Source organism: Benincasa hispida, chromosome 5, assembly GCF_009727055.1.
Source record: "Benincasa hispida cultivar B227 chromosome 5, ASM972705v1, whole genome shotgun sequence".
Taxonomy (NCBI): Eukaryota; Viridiplantae; Streptophyta; class Magnoliopsida; order Cucurbitales; family Cucurbitaceae; genus Benincasa; species Benincasa hispida.
The window spans coordinates 8,063,913-8,087,195 of record NC_052353.1 but is presented as its reverse complement, the minus strand read 5'-3'; the positions used below and the strand labels follow the sequence as shown (position 1 = coordinate 8,087,195).

Genomic DNA, 23,283 nt, shown 5'->3' with positions numbered 1-23,283 from the left:
GATGGGCACTCTTTTTATTTTCATAAGAAGTGCCCAAAAAGACCTTCCCTAAATTGTTGGAGTGATTGTTCATCTAATTTTCCTATGCTGGATAGAACTTCTAAGGTTATGAAGGAGCTGACTTTCAATGGGTTTGTCCTTTCACTTCCTAGAATAATTAATACATTTTCTTGTTTATATAACAACATAAATATAAGGGAAAAAAAAAGTAACCACAAATGTATTTAAATTTATAAAATATCATTAGATTATGGACCTTGAACTTCTTATACTTTTTTCCAGATGATGTTGATCCTTCCAATAATTTTCTCTTTCCTTTCTTCGTTTATACTAAAAAAATAATAATAATAATATCACTTTATGGAAACATGACATTTATATCATTGATAGTTATATACTCTTAGTGATACTATCAGTGATAGATACTATTAATGATAGCAACAAAAAAGTATCACTGATAGTAGCTATAAAAATACTAGTATAAATAAACAATCAACAAATCACATTACAGGAAGAAAAGATAAATCCATCAACAAACTATCAACATATTTACTGAAACATCAGTGATAGCTTCTATCACTAATAACTAACTAAATCAGCAACATATTCATTGAAACATTTGCAAATCACAATCAAACACAGCACAATAAACTTCACATAATTAGGAATCAAATACAATCAACAACAAACTATCAACATATTCACTGAAACATCAACAAATCACAATTAGCATATCAACAACATATCAACAACTGCCAACAAATATGAACAAATAAACTTCATATAATCAACTTTTATTTAGAAAGAAAAGCTATCATAGTGACCAAAATGTATAATAAAACAGTGAGTGAAATACCTAAAAAGATGGATAATTCATCCATGCCTAATTTGAAGGAAATCAATGAACTATTAACAACATATCAACAAATATCAACAAATATCATTTTAGGAAGAATTAAAATTATTACTGTCAATGGAAGAAGAAGGATGCCCTACAGTTTTAAAGGTTTGCTATCAGTGAAAAAGAGACGAAGAAACGAGGAAGAAAAGATGAAGAAACGAAGAAGAAGAGATGTATCTTTTGAATTTTTGAGTGAAATCGAAGGGAGGAAGAAGAATCGCACAATTGAAGCGACATCAAAGAAAGGAAGAAGAATCGCTTGCTATCAATGACTTTTGATTTATCTTCCCCGATTTCAAAGGATGGTAGGGCTTGAAAATGGGCTAGATCCATAGAAGAAGGATGGTTATCGAAATAGGGCTTTTCTTCAAAATGGGCCAAACCGTGATATCCATTTTCGTCTTTTCAGATTTATGGGCCTAAATCTGCATTATAAAAACTCTATATTGCAATTACTTTTCCCTTATTGTATAAACTCCAATATTTATTGTGTAATGACTATCTATGCAAGTAGACCTTGTAGAGTGCATCCGTAGGATTAGTTGTATAGTAACAGATTAGACTATCTCCCATCCGTTTGGGAGATTGCTCATCTATTTTACTCGAATAAATTATTAAATACATTTTTGTTGTGATCTTTATGTCAATTTGCTAAGTATATAGGTTCTCCTTGCTTTCTACTCTTGTATCACATAAACAACCACAAAATATATCGCGAATACATGGAGGAATGATATACCGAAATTATTAAATTTGCATGGTTAAAAATTGTCAATATGGTTTTTTTTTTTCTTTTTATTATAATTTAAGAAATTGTTAATATTTACAGCCATGCTTTTGAATCATGTTTGCTCGTTTTAATTGGAAGATCTTTTCTCTTTCTCTCCCATGTTGTGATTGAGAAGATGTGGTGAAATTGTAATTTTTCTGGTCAGTGGAAAGCCGGTTAATTAAGTTCACATGGATGCTTTGCCAACAGTATCTATATTTGGAACTAAAATGTCCTAATCCATCAGTATAAAGATGTAGTGTAGACAATCTTCAACCAACTTGAATAAATTAATGACTTAAGTTATAAAGGCACAAAAAGTCAAGGTAATATTGGTTGGAAAGACAAAACATTCACTATGTTTAAATGTTGGAAACAGCTCTTTTCCTGAAAACATAGTGTAACCCTGGCCCTCTATCTTCTTCCAGAAACCAATAGGAAGACTTTGTGGACGTCGGGAAATTGCTCAAAAGTGGAGTACTTGGAAAGTTTATATATATAATCATTTAACAACAGTGAATGTAGGAGAAAATTGCTATACTTTTTAGCAAACTAAAAGCTACTCAATTTGGTACGGCTTGAAGTTAAATGTGTGGTGATTTTGTGGCCAAGTCGCAACATAGAATTAAAGGTTCTGGAAGCAATCCAATAGGTGGCTCTCAAACTTCTTGATGTGACAACCTATGATTGAATTAGATTAACTTAACTACAGGGGCATTCCATGATTAAATATTAGGAACATCAATTCAGCCACCCTATCGTGATTAGAAAAATATATTTTTTGTGGTTATGAATCCCCACAAGAATGGGAATGAGAGAAACAGAAGGATTAACGGCAGAATTAAAGAAATGATGTCTTGAAATTGATCTCTGTTTGTATGGAAAGGATTATATAACATAGTATTTCATACGGTGAAGTAAAAGAACAATTCTCCGCAATCCTACTTTCTCCTACCTAATTACCAAAATGTTACACGATTCTATCCTTCACTGTACATAATGTTTTGAACACATTCCATGCTTCAACTCTGTATGGTATGGTTAGTGTAAGAGAGAGTGAAGTTCCAGACACAATTTGACTTCTCTTCAACCTCTTACTCTACCTTTAGCTTTTGATGAGTAGTTTAATCATGCCAGCACAGAAGCATCACAGCACATCTCCAGATAATATAAAGTCTTGCCCTTTGCTCTCTGATTTGCCTTGAACATTGCTGCCATGACCAAATCTTTGAACTCCTCATTTTGAATGGAAAAAGAAGAAGAAGAAGAACTACAAAGAGAGAAATTGAATTCAAGTTTTAAGTTTTTGTGGCCTGAAGATGGGGTTAAGAAGGTAGTGATTATATAGAAAGAGGATTGTGAAGGGTATGTGAAGAGAAACATCATGTGCTGGGAGACAGATGTTGGCCCATGATTGGTCTAATGTCTAAGAGAGAAGATAAACAGGCTTATTCCCCTTGTCTCCTTGCTAAGCCCACCTGATATGGACTCTTCATCTGTTTCTTCCATTGTAGGGCAACACTTGTCTAACTTATTCACATGTACTATTTCCTGAGTTCCAGACTCCAGCTTATAATTGAGCATACAATTTAAGCCAAAAGATGGAAGAAAATATCATTTGGTTAATATGAGATCAGGAGGGAGCGATTGTGGTGAACATAAGTCATTGGGTCCAACTCTTCTTTGGTTGGTATGGAATTAATACGTAAATAAAATTATGAAGTCCCAACAAAGAGATTATTTATAGGGTAATTGCAATGGTTACTTGATAGAGCTTTTAGAGTTAATAATTAAGTGTATAACGATATTTTTAAAGAATGATAAATATAGTAAAATCTACCAGTGATACACTTCATTGTTGATAGACTTCTATTAGATTGACTATAGTACTAATAAGATCTCTATCATTAATAGTTATTAGCAAAATATTCTATCACTGATAGACTCTAAGAGTTAGATTTAAATTTTGTTATATCTCTAAATTTTTTTGTATTATACTATATATGTTGATATTTTAGGTGTGACTGCTATGTTTGCAACTGCGCCTTATTTAATTTTGAAAATTTGAAGACCTTCCAACGATCATTTGCTATACTATTATCTTATTATGGGATTGTTGTATGTTTTTTAAGGGTCCGTTTGGGTCATATATTGTTTTATTGGTATAAATATTAAATATTTGAAATTTAAATGTCTGAATTTTAAATGCTTGAGATAATTAATGTCCGTGTTTAAATATGAAGGTTAAATACCGTACTTGATTTAGTAATTTTGTTTATAGAAACTAAAATTAAATAATTACTTAATTTATCTTAAATTAAAACAAATGTAGTCATAAATCAAAATTAGCATTATTTAATATATTGTTATATTAATTATATATTTAATCACTTCTAATAAAAATAAATTTTAAATAAAAAAATGAATACTTCTATATTAAAAATTAATTAAATTATTTAAATTAATTACTAAAAAGTCAAATAAATATAAGGAAAATTATTTCAAATGGTAAAACTGTTGAAAATATTTACAAGATATATCAAATTTTTAGAACTATCAATGATAGATGCTAATAAATATTGATAGACTTCTATTAGTGATAACTATCAATGATAGACGCTGATAAACATTGATAAACTTTATGATAGATGCTGATAAACATTGATAGACTTCTAAGAAGTCTATCAATGTTTATCAGCGTCTATCATTGATAGTTATCACTAATAGAAGTCTATTAATGTTTATCAGCATTTATCATGGATAATTCTAAAAATTTGGTATATCTTGTAAATATTTTGGTTTATTTTTCTATATTTAAAAACTGTCATAAATATAAATTAATTAAAATATTAGTAATTAATAATAAAATTTTATATTAAGTACTTAAAATAATATAAAATATTAATTACAAATGTAATTTTTAAAATAAATAATATATTTATATTTAATAATGAATTGGAATTAATATTAAAGTTTGATATTAATTAGGTTATACTTAAAAATTCTACCAAGATATTAGAAAAGGAAAAATATTTGGGTGCATAGTAATTTTTGTTATAAAAGAACTATTTGAATTAAAATAAAGAAAGATATTAAATATTTATATAAACGAGTTTGTATGTTCCTTCGTTGTACTAAAAAAAAAAAAATTAAACTAAGGTCAGGGTTGCATTTACCGTCCATACCATATATTTACAGCTGGTGACATGCACGGAGCCTGATTGTAAAATAATTATTGGGGATTTGAATTTAAAGCCTCCTGAAATTCATAGCCTCATACTTTAAGATGATGACATTTGGTTAGGCGATTTCATGCGTGGATCAACTGTTTTTTATATCCCATAACTTCGGATTATGCTGAAGAATCCATTTTTTTTTCCTTAAAAAGCTTCATTGTCAGACTCTCAAGAGCTGTCAAGCCTTTGTACATGGAAATCGAATCTTCAACTGGTAACGATGATTTGGTCAACACTTGAAGCGTCTTCAATTAAACTCTAAGAATAATTTGTATTATCGTTATTGTGATTACATTATATAATTAAACGACAAAAACAAAACATTTATTAAGCTCAAAAGTAAAGCCTGAAAATAGATGTTATTGTATTAAGCCAGGCTCCCAAGAAAGCCGGCCACCATTGAATCAAAGTTTAAAATGTCGATATCAATAGAAATATTGAAGTCTTACTTCTATATAAATGTTGATGAAAATGTCGATAAAATATCAAGAATAGTTGCAAATATAGTAATCAAACCCAAAGTACTAGCAAATATTATACAATGTGAGAGAATTTGTATATATATAAAATTTAATGCAAGAGAATTTATATGTATAATAATATTTAGATCTAGTTTTCGGAGTCTATTAGCAATAGACTTTGGGATTAGGGTTTAGGGTAAGGGTGATCATTGAAACCGCTAAAATCGAACCAAATGTTGAACCAAACCAGAACCAAATCGAAATCGAACCATAACCAAATTAATGTGGTTTGGTTCGATTTGATATATTTTCAAACTAAATTATTGCAGTTTGGTTAAGTTTCAAATATGAAAATTGATTTGAAACCGAATCGAATCGCTTTTTTAACAAATACATTAAAAATCAATATATATAATTTAGAAAATATGAAAAAGCATAAAAAAAATTTTAAAAAAAATTGTGAAACCAGACCGAACCAAACCACTTATACTTTAGAAAATATGAAAAAATATAATTTTTTTTTTTAAAAAAAGAATACCCCTAGTTGGGGTAAAGTGTATTAGCAATAGATTTTTCTATATTTGTAACTTTTAAAATGTTGCTATATAGTTAATTATTATCCCTAAAAATTCTATCTAATGCAATTACTCAAATTATAAAACCAATATTTTCAAATATAATAAGATGACAAAATAGTACATGAAACCTTTTGTGATTTTATTATATTTATAAATAAGTTGATTATTATATATATATATATATAACTAATAGATAAATATTTTATGATTTTTAAATAAGTTAATTAATATTTTTACTATTTATTATCATATTTATATTAGTAATATTTTGTTCCTTATTTTTATGTTTTGTGAATTGTTCAAGGATATAATAAAAATGTCAATATCGAACCTACGAAAATGATGAAATGCCAACCTAATATTAAGATGTCAACGAACATTTAATACCTAGATTATAATTGAATAGTGAAAGGGAAATAATGGTTTTGTTTTTAGTTTTCAATTCTTAGAAATTTAGATTTTTTTTCCCTTCTAAATTTTCGTTCTATAGATGTTGCATTTATTTGAAATAACACTTAAATTCTAAATTAAAATTTAAAAGCAAAAACTACTTAATTGTTTTTCAAAATTTGATTTGATTTTTAAAAATATTATTTGAAAATCGACAACCAAGTAGTTAAAAAAGAAAAAAAGAAAAGAAACTTATAGGCACAAAATTGAAAGCGGAGAAGAAGCATGCCACTTCATTCATTAATTCATTCAATAATTGTAGATTTGGAATAACTAAAGAAGAGAATAACCCACGGATAAGTATGAAACCAACTCCTACTTGTTCCAAATCCAATAGCAATTCAAAATTAATAAAATATTGTCGTCCACCTATCATTGCCATCCGTGACACAAAACCACTCCTCAAAAACTCTTTCCCTTTCCTCTTCTTCCTTTTCTGCAGCACACCCCTTCAACCTTCCCTCGTGTTCGACATGTCGGCCCACCCAAACCTTTTCATGGGCCCACCCCACGTGAGACTCTCGTGGGGTTGCCTTTGTGAAGGATCAATTTTGAATGCATCCATCCCTAAAGTCATGTAATCTTATCTTTGCTTTTGTTACGTTTATTATTATTATTATTATTATTTTTCTTTATGGATAAGGTATTTGAGGCTAATTTAATTTGGATATTTTGATGGTTCTGAATTGTGATCCAATTCAAACTTTACCCCACCTTGCATGTTCTCAATTCGTTTTTAAGCCTTTTTCAATGTCATTAACTAACTCCCTTCGACCTTTTTCAAAGGTTGTATGCCCCATTGTTTGAATCCAATTTTGAATTTCAGCTGTTACACGTTTTCAAATAATTTTTCATTTTGGTTCATTGATAGAAAAATGTTAAAATGTTGTATAGGAGTAGACTGAAGTGAAAAACATGTAAAAAGTGATTGTTAATATAAGAAAATAAAAGGGGTAATTGCAAATATAGCAATCAGACTCCAAATATTAGCAAAATAATTTATACTTATACCAAAATTTATATCCAACCCTTAGGGTCTATCGATGATAGACTATATTGATTATGTGATAGACAATATCGATAATAGGAGTTTATCCAATAGATTTTATTATATTTGTAATTCTTTAAAAATGTTGTTATACACTTAATTATTAACTCTAAAAATGCTATCCTTTGCAATTACCCAAAATAAATGCGTGAAGAAATTACTAAATTAAAATGTATAAAAATTAGCACATTAAGGTCTTGTTTGGTAACTATTGGTTTTTGAAAATTAAGTTAATTTCCTCTAAATTTCTTACCATCATTTTTATTCATAGTTAAAAGAGTTGAATTCTTAGTCAATTTCTAAATTAAAACTAATTTCAAAAACTAATTTTTTAAGCCTTGTTTGGTAACTATTTCAATTTTTGTTTTTAGTTTTTGAAAATTAAGCATATTTTCTCCCATTCCTTACGATGATTTGTATTTTTCTTAAGTACAATAGTTGAATTCACAAATTCTAAAAGTAAATAAATTTTTAAAAGCTACTTTTTTCTTTTGTTTTCAAAATTTGACTTGGTGTTTTAAACCATTTGTAAAAAGTAGATAACAAAGGAATAAATTTGGAGGTGAAAGTACTATTTGTAGGCTTAATTTTAAAAAACAAAAAACAAAAGATCAAATGGTTATCAAATGAGGCCTTAGTTTTCAAATTTTAGCATGAATTTTTAAAATATCAGTAGAAAATAGAAAATGAAATAAAAAAAAATTGCGATGTTGGAAATGGTTTTATAAGCTCAATTTTTAAAATTAAAAACAAAAAATCGAATAGTTACTAAATAGGTCCATGAAAGAAGAGGAAAGAAGAAAAGTAGAGAAGAAAGGTAGAGAGGAACCATAGAGAGAAAATGTGGATACAAAATGCACAAATGAGAGAAAGTATGTGAACTTGCCAAATTGGACTTGCTTATGAGTTAATGCACCTATTCTTTTCCTTAAAATAGAAAGTTTAAATCTTCAAAACTCTAACTAAAGTGACCCAACAGTAATTAACATGATTGGGAATTCAATTATTCATTCCATAATTGTTATACTAAAAAAATCCTCAAACTCTATCTTTATCGTAATTAGTGGTGGATTAGAAATTTGGTTGGTGGAGGTTTTATAATTCAGTAAAAATTTATAAGTGAGTAGTTCAAAAAATTCATAAATTTACTGACTTTTGTACAATGTACATCACAATTTCTCCATTTAGATTTCAAATTAAATCTACAATAACATTGTAACGACAATAAATCAAGAAGAAATTGACAATATAACAACAATACCATAACTTAACAACCCAGCAAGCAGAGTTTAAGATGTTTACTTAAGATCCATAAATTATTTCAAAAATTAATAAAATAAATATAAAATGAAGAAACTACATAAAAAAATGGTTTGAAATATGAACACCAAAAGCATATAAATAAAATAACAAACTTAAAAAGAAGAAGAAAAATAAATTACAAAACTTACCTCATAAACTAGGAGAAGAAGTTGAAGAAGAAGCCAAGAAGAAGTTGAAGAAAAAGCCAAGAAGAAGTTGAAGAAGAAATTTAAAAAACTAAAACAAAAAATAAGAATGATTTGAAATATTAAAACCAAATGTATATAAATAAAATAACAAACTTAAAAAGAAGAAAAAAAATTTACCTCGCAAATTAGGAGAAGAAATTGAAGAAGAAGTCATGAAGAAGGTGAAGAAGAAATTAAAATGCCAAAGATTTATTGAAGTTGAAGCTTTACAAAAATATACAAAAGAAAATTTAAAACTGAATTTGAATAGTCATGTAGATGACTTCCTAAAAAAAAATAAATGTAAGAAGTGAGATTTAAACTTGTTGGGTTGTATATCCCAAAACTCGTAGTTTGTAATCTTTAAACTTATTCTGTTTTCAATAAAGTTGTTATTAAGGTTTATTCAATAATATTGTTATTGAACATGTAAATTGCACTTGTAAAAATCTAAATCCAATAAACTAACAAACTCTTAGCTGTAGCATGAATACTTGAACGTTATGTAGAGACATAAAAGTGAATCAAGTTTAAGTATATAGTCAAAACAATCTACAAATATATGGATAGGGATGGGTACCTTATCTTGGGGACACTATGACTACGACATACTTTGTATATGATATAAAAAATGTGATCTCAAAGTCGTTTATGTAGAGATGTGTGAGTGGGGACATCCTGTGCAAAAGATATTTGCATAAGACAAGACCATGAAATAGTCACTTTTCTTTATAATATCGTTTACTGTTAAAATTGACTGTTTCAAAATGATGACCTAGGTAACTTGACCCTAATCTTAAACTAACTATGAACTTCTATTTATTCGAGATTATCCTTAGATCTGCATGGGTGGGGGTGGCTCGTCAGTGCCGATTCAATATGCCTCCTATTTCAGGGGTAAAACCGGGTAAATAGTTGGGGACATAGAGTCCAAGATGAAATTCGCTCCTACCCGTTTTTAGGGATAGTAGAGAGGTTGTTCCTTTAAGTGGTGACTCTAAGTCTTGAATAAGAGGCACCACCCTCTCATTGGCTTGAGAGTGACTCGATTTAGTGATTGGATAAAAAATTAATTGTTCATTAGAGAATTGGTCAGACTTAAGGAACAAGAGGTAATTGTGGGGGTAAAACGGATATTTGACCCAACCATAATTACGAACGATCTGTGAAGGGTTGACTTACTGATAATGGTTATATTGGGTGGACAGAAATATATTTACAATGAGGAGAGTTCAACTCCTAGGCTATAGTGGAGTGTCCCGGTAGTTAATGAATGTTGGTTAACTAGGTTAAAGAGTTTAGTTGGTTAATCTCGGATCGTTGGAGCTCATGATTTGTAGGTTCATTAGGTCCCTCTACTCGCTCATATCAGACTCAACCTTAAAACAGTGTGACGAACGAATTCAAAGTTTTAAAATTCGATTTTCTTGGAATAAATGGTTAAATATATCCGATATATTTAACCTAGTATTTAATTATGAATTAAACACATAGAGAGAAAATATATATTTAAATAAGATTTGAATATCACAATTTCTAAATAGGGATTAAAAAACGATCGATCAGAATTTATCAGAATTAGTGTGGTTTAAACTAATTAAATTGTTTACTTAATTGTTTAACTTAAAATTAATTATTTAATTTTTTTAAATTAAAAAAGTCAAAATTGTTGACTAGGTCAAAATTAAGATAAAAGCCAAAAAGTTGACTATTGACTTTGAAAGTCAAAAAGTTAAAATGTTGATTATTGACTTTCAAAGTCAAAACTTTGACCATTTGACCAATTTAGTGGAAAGATCTATTATTCTTTTTAGTGGAAAAATTTAATATTTATTTTTTTATTAAAATATTATTGCTAGGTGTTGATTCCACATGAAGACACTAATCCCACTAATTTCCACTAAAGAGTTAATGAAATTTTGAGTGTTAATTTTTCATTAATTCAAAAATTGTATGATTGGTATGTTTTTGTCTATAAATAGAAGAATTCTATGAAATTTAATGCTCTTGGCAAAATTGGAAATTCATGAGATTTTAGAAAGAAAAAAAAAAAAAAAACCTAACCCTAATTCTTTCTCAAATTCTTGTTCAATTTTTCTCCAAACTGGTCACTCATTGGATCCCACCATCCCGTTCTAAGGCCAGAGAATAGTCGGGAAGACTCTCGTGGTGGTCTATCAACCATTATGAGAAGAATTGATAAATAAAAAAAAAAAAAGAAAGAAGGAATTTAGGCTACAAAGGTTGTATACTCTTAATCCCTTTATCTTGTGTTAAATTGCATGCTTATTTCTATGAAATTAACCTAATTAGAGTACTTAATGTTGGGGTTGATGCCCAAAATCTCGTACAGTACTATAGTTTGTAATTATATTGTACAAACATTTTATTTATGTAATAAAATATATGATGTTTTAATTCAAAATTAGTTGCATTAACTACAAACCAATAAACTAACATCCAAGGTTATCTTGTAGCTTAAACATGTATGTAGAGACATATGGGTGGATCATGTTTAAGTGATAACCCAAATGGTCTATAGTAGATGGATAAAGTTGGGTACCTTATCCTGGTGATACTACGAGTATGACCCGCTTTGTAGATGTTACAATTATTGTAAAGTGCTACAAATGATCTGATCCTAGTCATTCATGTGGAGACATGTGAGTGAGGATATTCTATACCAAGGAGTTTGTATAATACTAGATCACGAAATGTTTAGTCTCATTATATAACGCCGTTCATAATAGAGAATTACATTTCACTAGGATGACCATAAGTAACATGACCTGAATCCTGAGTGAGTTGTGAACTCCTGCCTATGAAAGCGGTTCTTTGATTTGTATGGGTGAGGATTGGCCAGATTGTCGACTCAACAAGCCTACCATTTTGAGGATTTGTCTGATTGGGGAGTTGGGAACATAGCTACACAAGAAGAAATTTACCCCTTCCCCTATGTCGGGGCAAGTAGATAAGTTGCTCCCTTAAGAACTGATTCCGAGCTTGAACAATGTGACGCCACACCCTCTCCTGGCCTGAGAGAGGTTTGGTCATAGTTGGACTATGATTTATTGTTCATTAGAGGGATCAGTGATATTTAAGGAGTTAGATGTAACTATAGGGGCAAAACAATAATTTTGGTTTAGCTATACTTACGAGCAATTTATGAAGGGTCATTGTACCATGGATTGGTTATATCCAATGGACATAGAAATATATCTATTGTCTAAAGAGTGCAGTTGTTGGTCTTTAGTGAAGTGCCCTACAGTTAACAAATAATGAATAATTTAATTAAAGAGTTTAATTAATTATTCACATATCGTTTGAGCTTCAAGCTACAAGTCCATGAGGTCCCCTCGGTAGGTTAATGGGATTTAATGAGAATTAGTTTTTGGATTAATTTGAATTGTTCAAATTTATTGAAGAATTTAATTAATTATATATGATATAATTAATTTAAATTTAAATTATATATGATATGATTACTATAATGTATTTGATATATTATAATATTAAGTATTTATTTGAGAGATATTAAATATTTGAATATGATTCAAATATTAATTATATGAATTGGATTCATATAAATAAATTTAATATAAATGATATTTATATTAAATATTGTTGTCGAGAGAATTAAACTATAGGTTATATTGTATTGTATTAAACTATAGGTTATATGTTATATTGTAGGCTATCCCAAAGGAATGACTGGGGTTGTCCAGTGCATGTGCTTGAGAAAAATCATATGAAACTGGAACCTCGTTCAAAATTGTGCCTATTTGTAGGCTACCCCAAAGGAATGAGAGGTAGTTACTTCTTCGACCCTAAGGAAAATAAAGTGTTTGTATCAACAAACACTACCTTTTTGGAAAAAGACCATATAAGGGAGCACAAATCCCGCAGTAAGGTTGTGTTGAATGAACTTTCTAGGGAATTTACTGAACCTTCAACAAGATTTGTTGAATAACACAAGAGTTGTTGAAGTTGGATCATCTAGTAAGTCAATTCTACCTCAAGAGTTGAGGAAGCCTCGACGCAGTAGGAGGGTTGCGAACCCACTTGTTCGTTACATAGGTTTAACAGAAATCCTAGCTATGGTAGCTGACGAAGATGTTGAGGATCCATTGTCTTACAAGAAAGCAATGAAGGATGTTGACAAACATAAGTGGATCAGAGCTATGGATCTCGGAATGAAGCCGATGTACTTCAATTTAGTTTAGGATCTTGTAGATCTACCTGACGGGGTTAAATCTATAGATTGCAAATGGATCTACAAGAGAAAACGAGTAGTGATGGAAAGGTACAAATCTTCAAGACTAGACTAGAGGCGAAGGGTTATACCCAAGTTAAAAATGATGCATTTCAATGCTTTTTATGCATGTATAAATATAACTCTTATATTATATGATGCATGAGCATGCTCTTACATAATTAAATCATGTTTCTCTAAATTATAACAATTACAATAAAGAGATAATGCATGAACATTGTATAACCTAAGGTGGGATTTACTATATGTGTATACCATATGACATATAAAAAACATACATCGCATGCAATAAATAAAGGATTAATGGACCGGGATGAGCCTTTACAAAAAAAAAAAAAAAAAAGAACCGAAATGAAATAACCCTATCTATTACATTTTTCATCGAGCAAACTGGTTCACAGTTGAACCGGGTCTTGAATCACCACAAGGACTCCATCGTGTAGTAAACGCCATAGGTAGACGATCGTCCAGTGCGCACTAGACGATAGAAGTAAAATTAAATGATCGCGTAGACGACAATGAGGCTGTGAAGCCTGATCATCTATGCGATCGCTTAATACGGCGACAGGTAAATGATTTACCTTGCGTTACTAAGCGATCGTTTAGTCAGTTACTAAGTGATGAAGCTTGCTGACCTAAATGATCGTCTAGTGCGCGCACGCGTTAAATGATACACGAGCATCCTATCGTCTACACGACTTGATACTCTACGATCGCGTACCCAATCGTCAATACGATGCAACCAACTCTTGATCGCATATCCCATCATTTAACCGATGCGTTCAATAGTGATCGCGTACCCCATCGACTGTATGATGCGATCAATAGCGATCGCGTACACTATAGTCTGCATGATACGATCAACCCTAGATCGTCCCCTTCCTCGAAGAACTGCAACGTTTGCTCTGATCTGCTTCTTCGAACCACTCAAAACTTCAAACATACTTTGAATACAGACTCGATAACAATTATTAATGCCCAAAAACGTAGAGGTATTTACAAACAACCGTAAATGTAAAAGATTTAAATCAAACCGAGGCTAATCATCCACGAAAACATTCATTAATCCGCACATCCACAGCAATTTAACCATTAAACAGTGTAGAAATGCAGGCACCAAGAACGTAAATGTAATTTCATTGCAACATATGAAATCAGAGTATCAGAACCTGGCTCTGATACCAATTGAAGGATCTCTTACTGAAGAGTTCCATGAGCGCGTTCTGATCACTCCAATTTCACAGTGATCGAAATATATGAAATATGTTCAAACGCATAGTTATGCAAACGAACAGTCAATTAAAGGCATACTTTGAACAAAAATTACAAAGGAGAGAGTTCATATACCAATTGAAGACGGTCTTCAAACTTCGAAACTCAACGCAACGGATGACCTCTACCCGATCAACCAACGCCAAGTAGAAGCGTCGACTACAACAGCACGAACAATCGCACAAACACGAACGCCGCGGGGACGACACTACTAGAAAATAGCCCTAGGTATTCTCGGTGTAAGAACCCAAAGCGTGGTTTTTGATGAATTGGTAGAGGAAGGAGAAAGAACAGATTATGCAGGCGATAAACAAGTGGGAGGGAAAAGGATGCTATCATATAGCAAGATGCTTATCGTTTAGGAGAAATTACATGATTGTGTAGGTTTTACTGAACGATCGTTTAGGAAAAAGTATACGATTATTTAGCAAACACGGCACACTATACGATCGTTTAGAGAAGCTATTCGATCGTGTAGGAACTAGCGTGCGATCGTTTAAGCGTGAGGTAGACGATTGTTTAGGCACAAAATGACTATCGTATAGGCGCTCAAGATTAAGCGATCGATTACGAGTTTAGACCAACACGCTCTTCTATTTCTTTTCCGGACGGACGATTCAAAAATTCCCAGATCCTCAATCAGAAGAATTCCCAAATGGTATGCTTATTGAGTCGGCAATCAGGCCACTCATACAAATCAAAGGACCGCGTTCATAGGCAGGAGTTCACAACATTCACAGGATTCAGGTCATGTCACCTATAGTCATCCTTGTGAAATGTAAGTCTCAATTATGAACGACATTATATAATGAGACTAGTTATTTCGTAGTCTGGTCTTTTACAAACTCCTTTGTATAGAATACCCTTGCTCACATGTCTCCACATGAGTGATCGGGATTAGATCATTTATAACACTTTACAACAATTGTAACATCTACAAAGCGGGTTGTATTTATTGTGTCACCAGAGGAAGGTATCCAACCTTATCCATCTACTACAGACCATTTAGGTTATCACTTGAATATGATCCACTCATATGTCTCTACATACATATTTAAGCTATAGATGATAACCTTGGATGTTAGTTGATCGGTTTGTGGGTTTAATGCTATTAAATAGCAAAAAAAAAAAAAAAACTCATATTTTATTAAATAAAAAAAATGTTTGTACGATACAATTACAAACTACAGAACCCTACGAGATTTAAAGCATCAACCCCAATAATAACCTCCTAAATGAAAGATGTTCTCGTGCAAATGAGAAAACCTGTTGTGACACAATTAATAATGTAGTGGAAATATAATATTTATCCATTAGATGCTCATGCTTAGTGTTCATTGACTATGTGTCATGCCCCAATTTTTCAAAGTGTTGTCCATGTGTCTTGTAAATACTCATTCTTAGTGTCAATATAATTCACCTCCTACTTGCCAAATTGCCTATAAATAGTAGTATTTAGTGAATTTTGAAAGACACACATTGGGCAAATTCCAAAAAGATTGGAGAAAGTAGAGAAATCCATAATTTGTTATTTTATTTACATTTTTTATTTGTTATATATATATATATATATTATGTTTAATTATTTTAATATTTATTTATTCCATATATTTATATTATATTAATTTATTTTAATATTACATTTTATTGGCATCTGTGTTCCCATTGTGCTCCTCAAATTCACAATACGTTATAAGCACGAGCTCCTGTCATTTTTCCTGCTAAAGGTAGGTCATAAGGTATGTCGATTTTTCCTCTTCGTTATAATTAATAAATTTAATGCTATTTTGCATATTTAATATCTATTAAATTTCTAACATAATTACAATATTATATGATAGTGCTGCAATGACAAATCTCACAAAATTAGAATTTGTCGCCCTTGATATTAACGGCAATAATTATTTATCATGGGTGCTTGATGTTGAAATCCACCTGGATGTCATGAACCTTGGGGAGAAAATTAAATAAGGAAATACGACATCCAGTCAAGACAAAGCAAAAGCTACGATTTTCCTTCGTTATCATCTCCATGAGGGATTGAAAATGAAGTATCTTACAATAAAAGATCCCCGTATCTTGTGGAACATTTTCAAAGTGGGGTATGATCATCAAAAAATAGTTATTCTTCCTAAAGCTCATTATGAATGGATGCATTTAAGGCTACAAGATTTTAAATTAGTAAGTGATTACAACTCCGCATTATTTAAAATCAGTTCGAAATTGTTGTTATGCGGAGAGAGAATTATTGATGTTGATATGTTAAGAAAAAACATTTTCTATATTTCATGTCCCGAATATGCTTCTGCAGCAGCAATATTGAGAGAATAGTTTTAAACAATATTCTGAACTAATTTCATGTCTTCTCGTAGCCGAACAAAATAACGAGTTATTAATAAAAAATAATGAATCTCGACCATCGGAATGACACTATTCCTTGAAAGGAATGCTGTGAATTTTAATAATAATCGTGGTCGAGGTCATGGTCATGACTGTGGCAGACGAAAACATAATTATTACTTTCATGTGGTCATTCTAATCATTCAAATTTCAAAAGAACCACACAAAATGATGATCACAAAAGAAAAGGTCCACAAGATAAGAGTTCAAAAAATGTTGAAAATAAATGTTTCCGATTTAGAATGACTTGACATTGGTCATGTACCTGTCGTACGTCATCGATCTCTATCAAGCCTCCTTAAGGAAAAAGAGAAAAATGTGGAAGCAAATTTAACATACCAGGATAGTGATATATTTGACCCATGTCATATGACAAATTTGGATCTAGCAGACTTCTTTGAATCTCCTGAAGAGAAAATCGGCAGAATTGATGAAACATCAAGTGTTTCCTTTGACTTTAAAAATATCTACAGTTAATGTTTTTGTTTTTTTTATTCATCTCCATATTTTTTTTTTCTCTTAGTAGATGTTAACCTTTATATATTCCAAATATTGTTTTTCTTATTGTAATTATTTTTTTTAGTAAAGAAACCCAGATCATTGTTTATATTAGGTGACTAAAAAATGAATAAAGAAGATTTATGTTTGGCAGACAGTGCAACTACACATACAATACTTACAAGTAGAAAATATTTTTCTAAATTGACAATGCTAGAAGAAAAAGTTAATACGATATCAGGTTCTACAAACTTGATTGAAGACTTTGGAAAAGCAAATATTATTTTTCCTAGAGGAATAAAATTTTCAATTGATAGTGCATTATTCTCTAGTCAATCAAAGAGAAATCTACTTAGTTTTAAAGATATACATTACAATGGTTATCATATTAAGTCTAATAGTAAGAATAATGTGTAGTATCTATATATTATCTCTACTGTCTCAAATGAAAAACGTATATGGAAAAGTTGTATTCTTTATCTTCTGAATTGTATTATACTCATATACGAGTAATTGAAAGATATGCAATAATGAACCTGAAGTTCATGAAGCCAGACATATTTACAATTTGACATGACCTATTGGGTCATCCAGGATCTATAATGATAAGGATAATTATTGAGAATTCAAATGGACATTCATTGAAGAGTCAGAAGATTATTTAATCTAGTAAATTATCATGTGATGTTTGTGCTCAAGAAAAATTGATAATTAGTCACCAACTAAAGTGAAGATTGAATCACCTGCATTTTTAGAACAAATTCATTGTGATATGTGTGGACCTATTAACCCACCAACTGGATCATTTAGATATTTTATGGTATTAATAGATGCATCTAGTAGATGATCACACATGTGCTTATTATCAAGTCGAAATCTTGCATTTGCAAGATTATTTACTCAAATAATTAAGTTAAGAGCCCAATTCCTTGATTATACAATTAAGACCGTTCGTCTTGATAATGCTGGTGAATTAAACTTATGGTTTGTAAACAATAAACTTATTTTGTTAATCAATATAGATGTCGTTGAATTTTAATTCAATAAAGTTGTTATTGAATTTTAATTGCTCGTTTCGTTTTACGAAGAACCTAAATCCAATAAAATAAGATCCATGGCTATTATATGAGTGCTTGGACTTTATGTGGAGAGATAAGAGTGGATTAAGTTCGAGTAGATAGTCAAATGGTCTATAGTATATGGATAAGGTTGGATACCTTATTCTGGGGACACTATCGGATGCGGCCCACTTTGTAGATGTTATAATTGTTGTAAAGTGCTACAAAGGATGTGATCCTAATTCATTCATGTGGAGATATGCAAGTGAGGCGTCCTATGCAAAGAGTTTGTATAAAACCGGACCAAGAAATAAATCATTCTTACTTTATAACGTTGTTTACTGTTTAAGACTGACTATTTCAAAGCGATGACCTCGATAACTTAACCTTAATCTTGAGCTAACTATGAACTTCTGTTTATTCAAAATTATCCTTAGATTTGCATGGGCGAGGGTTGGCTCAACAACACTGGTTCAATAAGTCTTCTATTTCAGGGGTAAAACCGGGTAGATAGCTAAGGGCATAGGGTGCAAGACGAAATTCACTTATACACATTTTAGGGATAGTAGAGAGGTTGGGTCTTGAACAAGGGACCCCACCTTTTCATTAGCCTGAAAGGGACTCGGTTTGATGATTGGATCACAAACCAGTTGTTCATTAGAGGATCAGTGGGACTTAAGGGACAAGATGTAATCTCGGACATAAAAACAACTATTGATCCAACCATTATTACGAACAACCTGTGAAGAGTTGGCTTACTGATTATGGTTATATCGAGTAGATAGAAATATATCTATAGTGAGGGGAGTGTAACTACTGGGATTTAGTGGAGTGACCCGGTAGTTAATGAATGTTGGTTAATTAGATTAAAGAGTTTAACCGGTTAATCTCAGATGATTAGAGCCCATGATCTGTAGGTCCATTAGGTCCCCTACTAGCTTTCAAGTGGATTAAACCTAAGAATAACATGATGAGTGAATTTGAAACGTTCAAATTCGAATTAAGGGAATCAATAATTATATACGACATGATTACACATTTAATTATCGAATTAAACGGAATTGGAGAATTGATAATATTTAAATTTGATTTAAATATTAATTACATGAATAGAGATTCATGATTGTGGAATTGGTATTTAATAAATTTAATATTTGATATTAAATTAATATAATTAATTAAAAATTTTAATTAATTATTAAGGTTTAATTTTATTTGAAATTAATCATTGAATTAATTTTGTATAAGATTAATGAAATTTTATATTAATTTTTGAATTAATATATAAAATTATAATTTCATATTAATTTTGAAATTTTGATTTTAAAATTTAAAATTGAATTTTAAATTCAATTTAAAAATTATGAAATTTCATTAAGTGAGTTTTTCCCATAATCGACACTAATTTTCCACTAATATATCTTAAGTTTTGGTGTTAGTCTCTCATGGGTTTGAGGTGCATGTTGTAGATGAACAAAAAGGATTTCATTTTCCAGGATGAAGTATTAATGCAAAAATGAAAAATTGAGAGGAAAATTGGTTATTCTCTCTTCACACCAAAATACTCCAAGGATGGATTTTTCTCTTAATTTTCACCCTCATTTTGGATCTCACAATCCAATCTAAGATTCTAGAGGATAGTAGGAAAGATCAAGTGGTGGTCCACAACAATTTGGAGTGAAGATTGAAGAAGAATTTAAAGATTTAAAGTGTTCTTCAAAGGTATCTTCAAAACCCTATTTTCAGTTTATGAACATCCTTGCTTAGTTACTAAAATTGATTGAATTAGAGTGCTTAATGATTTTGTTTGCTTTCAGTCATTGCATTCTAACTCCAACATTTACGTTCCAAGTTTTTGATAATTATTGTATGTCAACTGGAATATGTGTTGAAATCTTGTAACTCATGTTCATACATAAAATGACTTAGCAGAATCATTCATAAAATATTTGTAGTTAATTCATTACTTATGAGAGTTAAGCTTCCTACATCTGTATGAGGACATGTTATTTACTATTTTGTATACAGCGTCACTTGTACGCATTAAGCCAATAGCTTATTATAAGTACTTACCATTACAATTTAATGTGTTCAAAACTCCTAGTTAAGTATGGTTTGGAGGCATGATATGAGAGATTATAAGGAATTTTGTTTTGGTGTAAAAGAAAAATATCTCATTATCATATGGAACTTTAGGAGAATATGAGTTGGATAGAAAGATAGTTTACATAATTGATCGGTATGGAACTTTGTTTTAACACAAGAATCTGTTACCGAAATAAAAGGTTGAGAAGGGATAAGCTAAAATGGAGTTACTAGTAACAGTAGATGTTCAAGAACTATTGACATGGTATGTTGACACTTCATTAGTTAAGAAGTAAACCATTGAGGGCATTATTAAGATTTAAGGGATTTTGACGTAGTGTACAAGTTCGAAACATGAACTAACAAGACCATCAATTTGATTGAAAAAGGAAATTAATCCAATTCGAGGTAGACAAAAGTGGTATATGCACAAAAGTAAGTAAGTTTAATCTTCCAATATCACCATTGGTATAAGGGATAAACTGGCAATAAAGTTGAGTTGATAACAAGAAGTTGCTATAGATGGGTTTGGAGCAGTACAGGATAGTATGTTTTCCCTTGCATGGGCAATGAATTAATTAGCTCTAGGGAATACGAGTAATTCAAGCTCGGACTTATGAATCAAGAAGGTTTTTATCGTAAAATAGGGATCAAATACGATTATTACAAGGTTATGAAAATGTGTTATCAATTGACTGATACTTTGGCATCCAGGGACTTCAAAACCTCATTTTCAGAGGAAATTTTAGACTCATCTGTAACAGGGTCTAAATAATGATATGTGATTGTTTTAAGGCTAAAGAATAATATGAGGATTGGCTCAATAAAGTTTTATAGCTCATGACAGTATAGAGCCTCGTGATGAGTTTCTCATGAATGTGAGACTTAATTAGATAGAGTTATTCTCAGACATGTAGACCCTAAGAAAGACATCATAGTCGGCGCTTTTAGAGTAGAAGCAGTTTTCAGTTGATCAGATTTGTTCTGGAACATATCTTCAGATGATGCATTATCGTGGTAACACTACGAATACGTCTCGCTTTGTAGATATTACAATTGTTGTAAAGTGCTACAAATGATTTGATCCTAATCATTCATGTAGAGACATGTGAGCGGTGGTGTTCTATACAAAGAATTCTGTATAAGATCAGACCACGAAATGACTAGTCTCATTGAGACTTACGTTTCACCAGGATGACCATATGTGACATGACCTAAATTTTGAGTGGGTTGTAAACTCTTGCCTATGAAGATTTGTATGGGTGAGAGTGGCCAGATCGCCAACTCAATAAGCCTACAATTTTGGGGATCGTCTGATTAGGAAGCTGGGAACACAACTACACAAGACAGAATTCACTCATTCCTTAACGTCTGGGTAAGTAGATAAATTGCTCCCTTAAGGGTTGATTCCAAGGCTTGAACAATGCAGTGCCACACCCTCTCTTGGCCTGAGAAGGGTTTGGTTATAGTGGGACTATGACTTATTGTTCATTAGAGGGATCAGTAGTACTTAAGGAGTTAGATGTAACTACAGGGGCAAAATGGTAATTTTGGCCCAACTGTACTTACATGCAATTTGTGAAGAGTCATTGTGTCGTTGATTCGTTATATCCAATGGATACATAAATACATCTATAGTGCGAAGAGTGCAGCTGTCGGTTTTTAGTGGAGTGATCGACAGTTAATAGATGTTGAATAACTTAATTAAAGGGGTTTAATTAATTATTCAAGTACCATTGGTGCTTCAATCTACATGTCCATAAGGTCCCATCTATAGCTCAACATGGATTATTGAGAATTAATTTTGGATTAATTTGAATTTTTCAAATTAATTGAGGGAACTAATTATATATAATATAATTAATTTAAAATAATTATATGTGATATAATTAATATAATGTATTTGATACATGATCATATACAGTTTATTTTTAGAGGAATTAAATATTTGAATATGATTCAAATATTAATTATATGGATTCTATTCATATAATTATATGATTTATATTAAATACTATAAATGAATGAGAGAAATAAAACTATATGTTATATTGTATTTGATACAATATTAAAACTATAGGTTATGTGCTATATTTGATATGACATATAGTTTAATATATAGTTTAATATATATTATATGATAAGGTGGTTATCATATATATATATATAATTTAATTAATTTGTTAAATTATTTTTTTAATTAATTTGGGAGGGATGGTGGAAGAAGGGGTTGGTTTTAACGTATTCATCTTCTTCATAGAAGAGATGAAATACGATTTGATCTCTCTAGATTAACCAACACTCACTCAGAAGAAAATCTTCTTTTCTCCTCTCAATCTACTCTCCTCCCAAAATCTCAGAGCCCACACAACTCTTTAGAATTCTCTTCCCTAAAGAGAATACAGGAGTTCTTGTGGTGGTGGTCATCTTGGATCGTGATTGTTTGTGATCGTTTTTGGAGAGGGGATTTTGTGAAGAAGGTTCCAACTCTTCAAGGGTGAGTCTTCCCTAAACCCTAATTTATTTTTCTCTCTCTAGCATGCTGTAATTTTTGAAATAATGTAGTGTTCTATAAAATTTCTTTTATGTGAAAATAAAATTTTGGGATCGATCCCCACTTCCGTAATGGACCATATGGTTCCTTCATAAATACCCATTTCCCCTCATTTTAGGTCATTTAACTCGGGGGTTTTAGACCCATCCAATTCTCTCCTCCCCATTCTCTTTTCTCTTTTCCTCTATTTTTCTTAGTTTTGGGGCCTTT

At 30.9% G+C, this 23,283-nt stretch overlaps 1 protein-coding gene across 1 annotated transcript; it reads right to left on the bottom strand.

Moving 5' to 3' along the window:
• Positions 1–2,523: 2,523 nt before the first annotated feature.
• On the bottom strand, positions 2,524–2,998 carry LOC120078304. Its single transcript, XM_039032540.1, has one exon. The coding sequence runs from the start codon at positions 2,909–2,911 to the stop codon at positions 2,795–2,797; it is 117 nt and encodes a 38-aa protein (XP_038888468.1). The 5' UTR covers positions 2,912–2,998; the 3' UTR covers positions 2,524–2,794.
• Positions 2,999–23,283: the final 20,285 nt, after the last annotated feature.

What these genes read in the sequence shown, in the direction of transcription:
- LOC120078304 (XM_039032540.1), bottom strand. Translation starts at nt 2,911, where the DNA reads ATGAGGAGTTCAAAGATTTGGTCATGGCAGCAATGTTCAAGGCAAATC.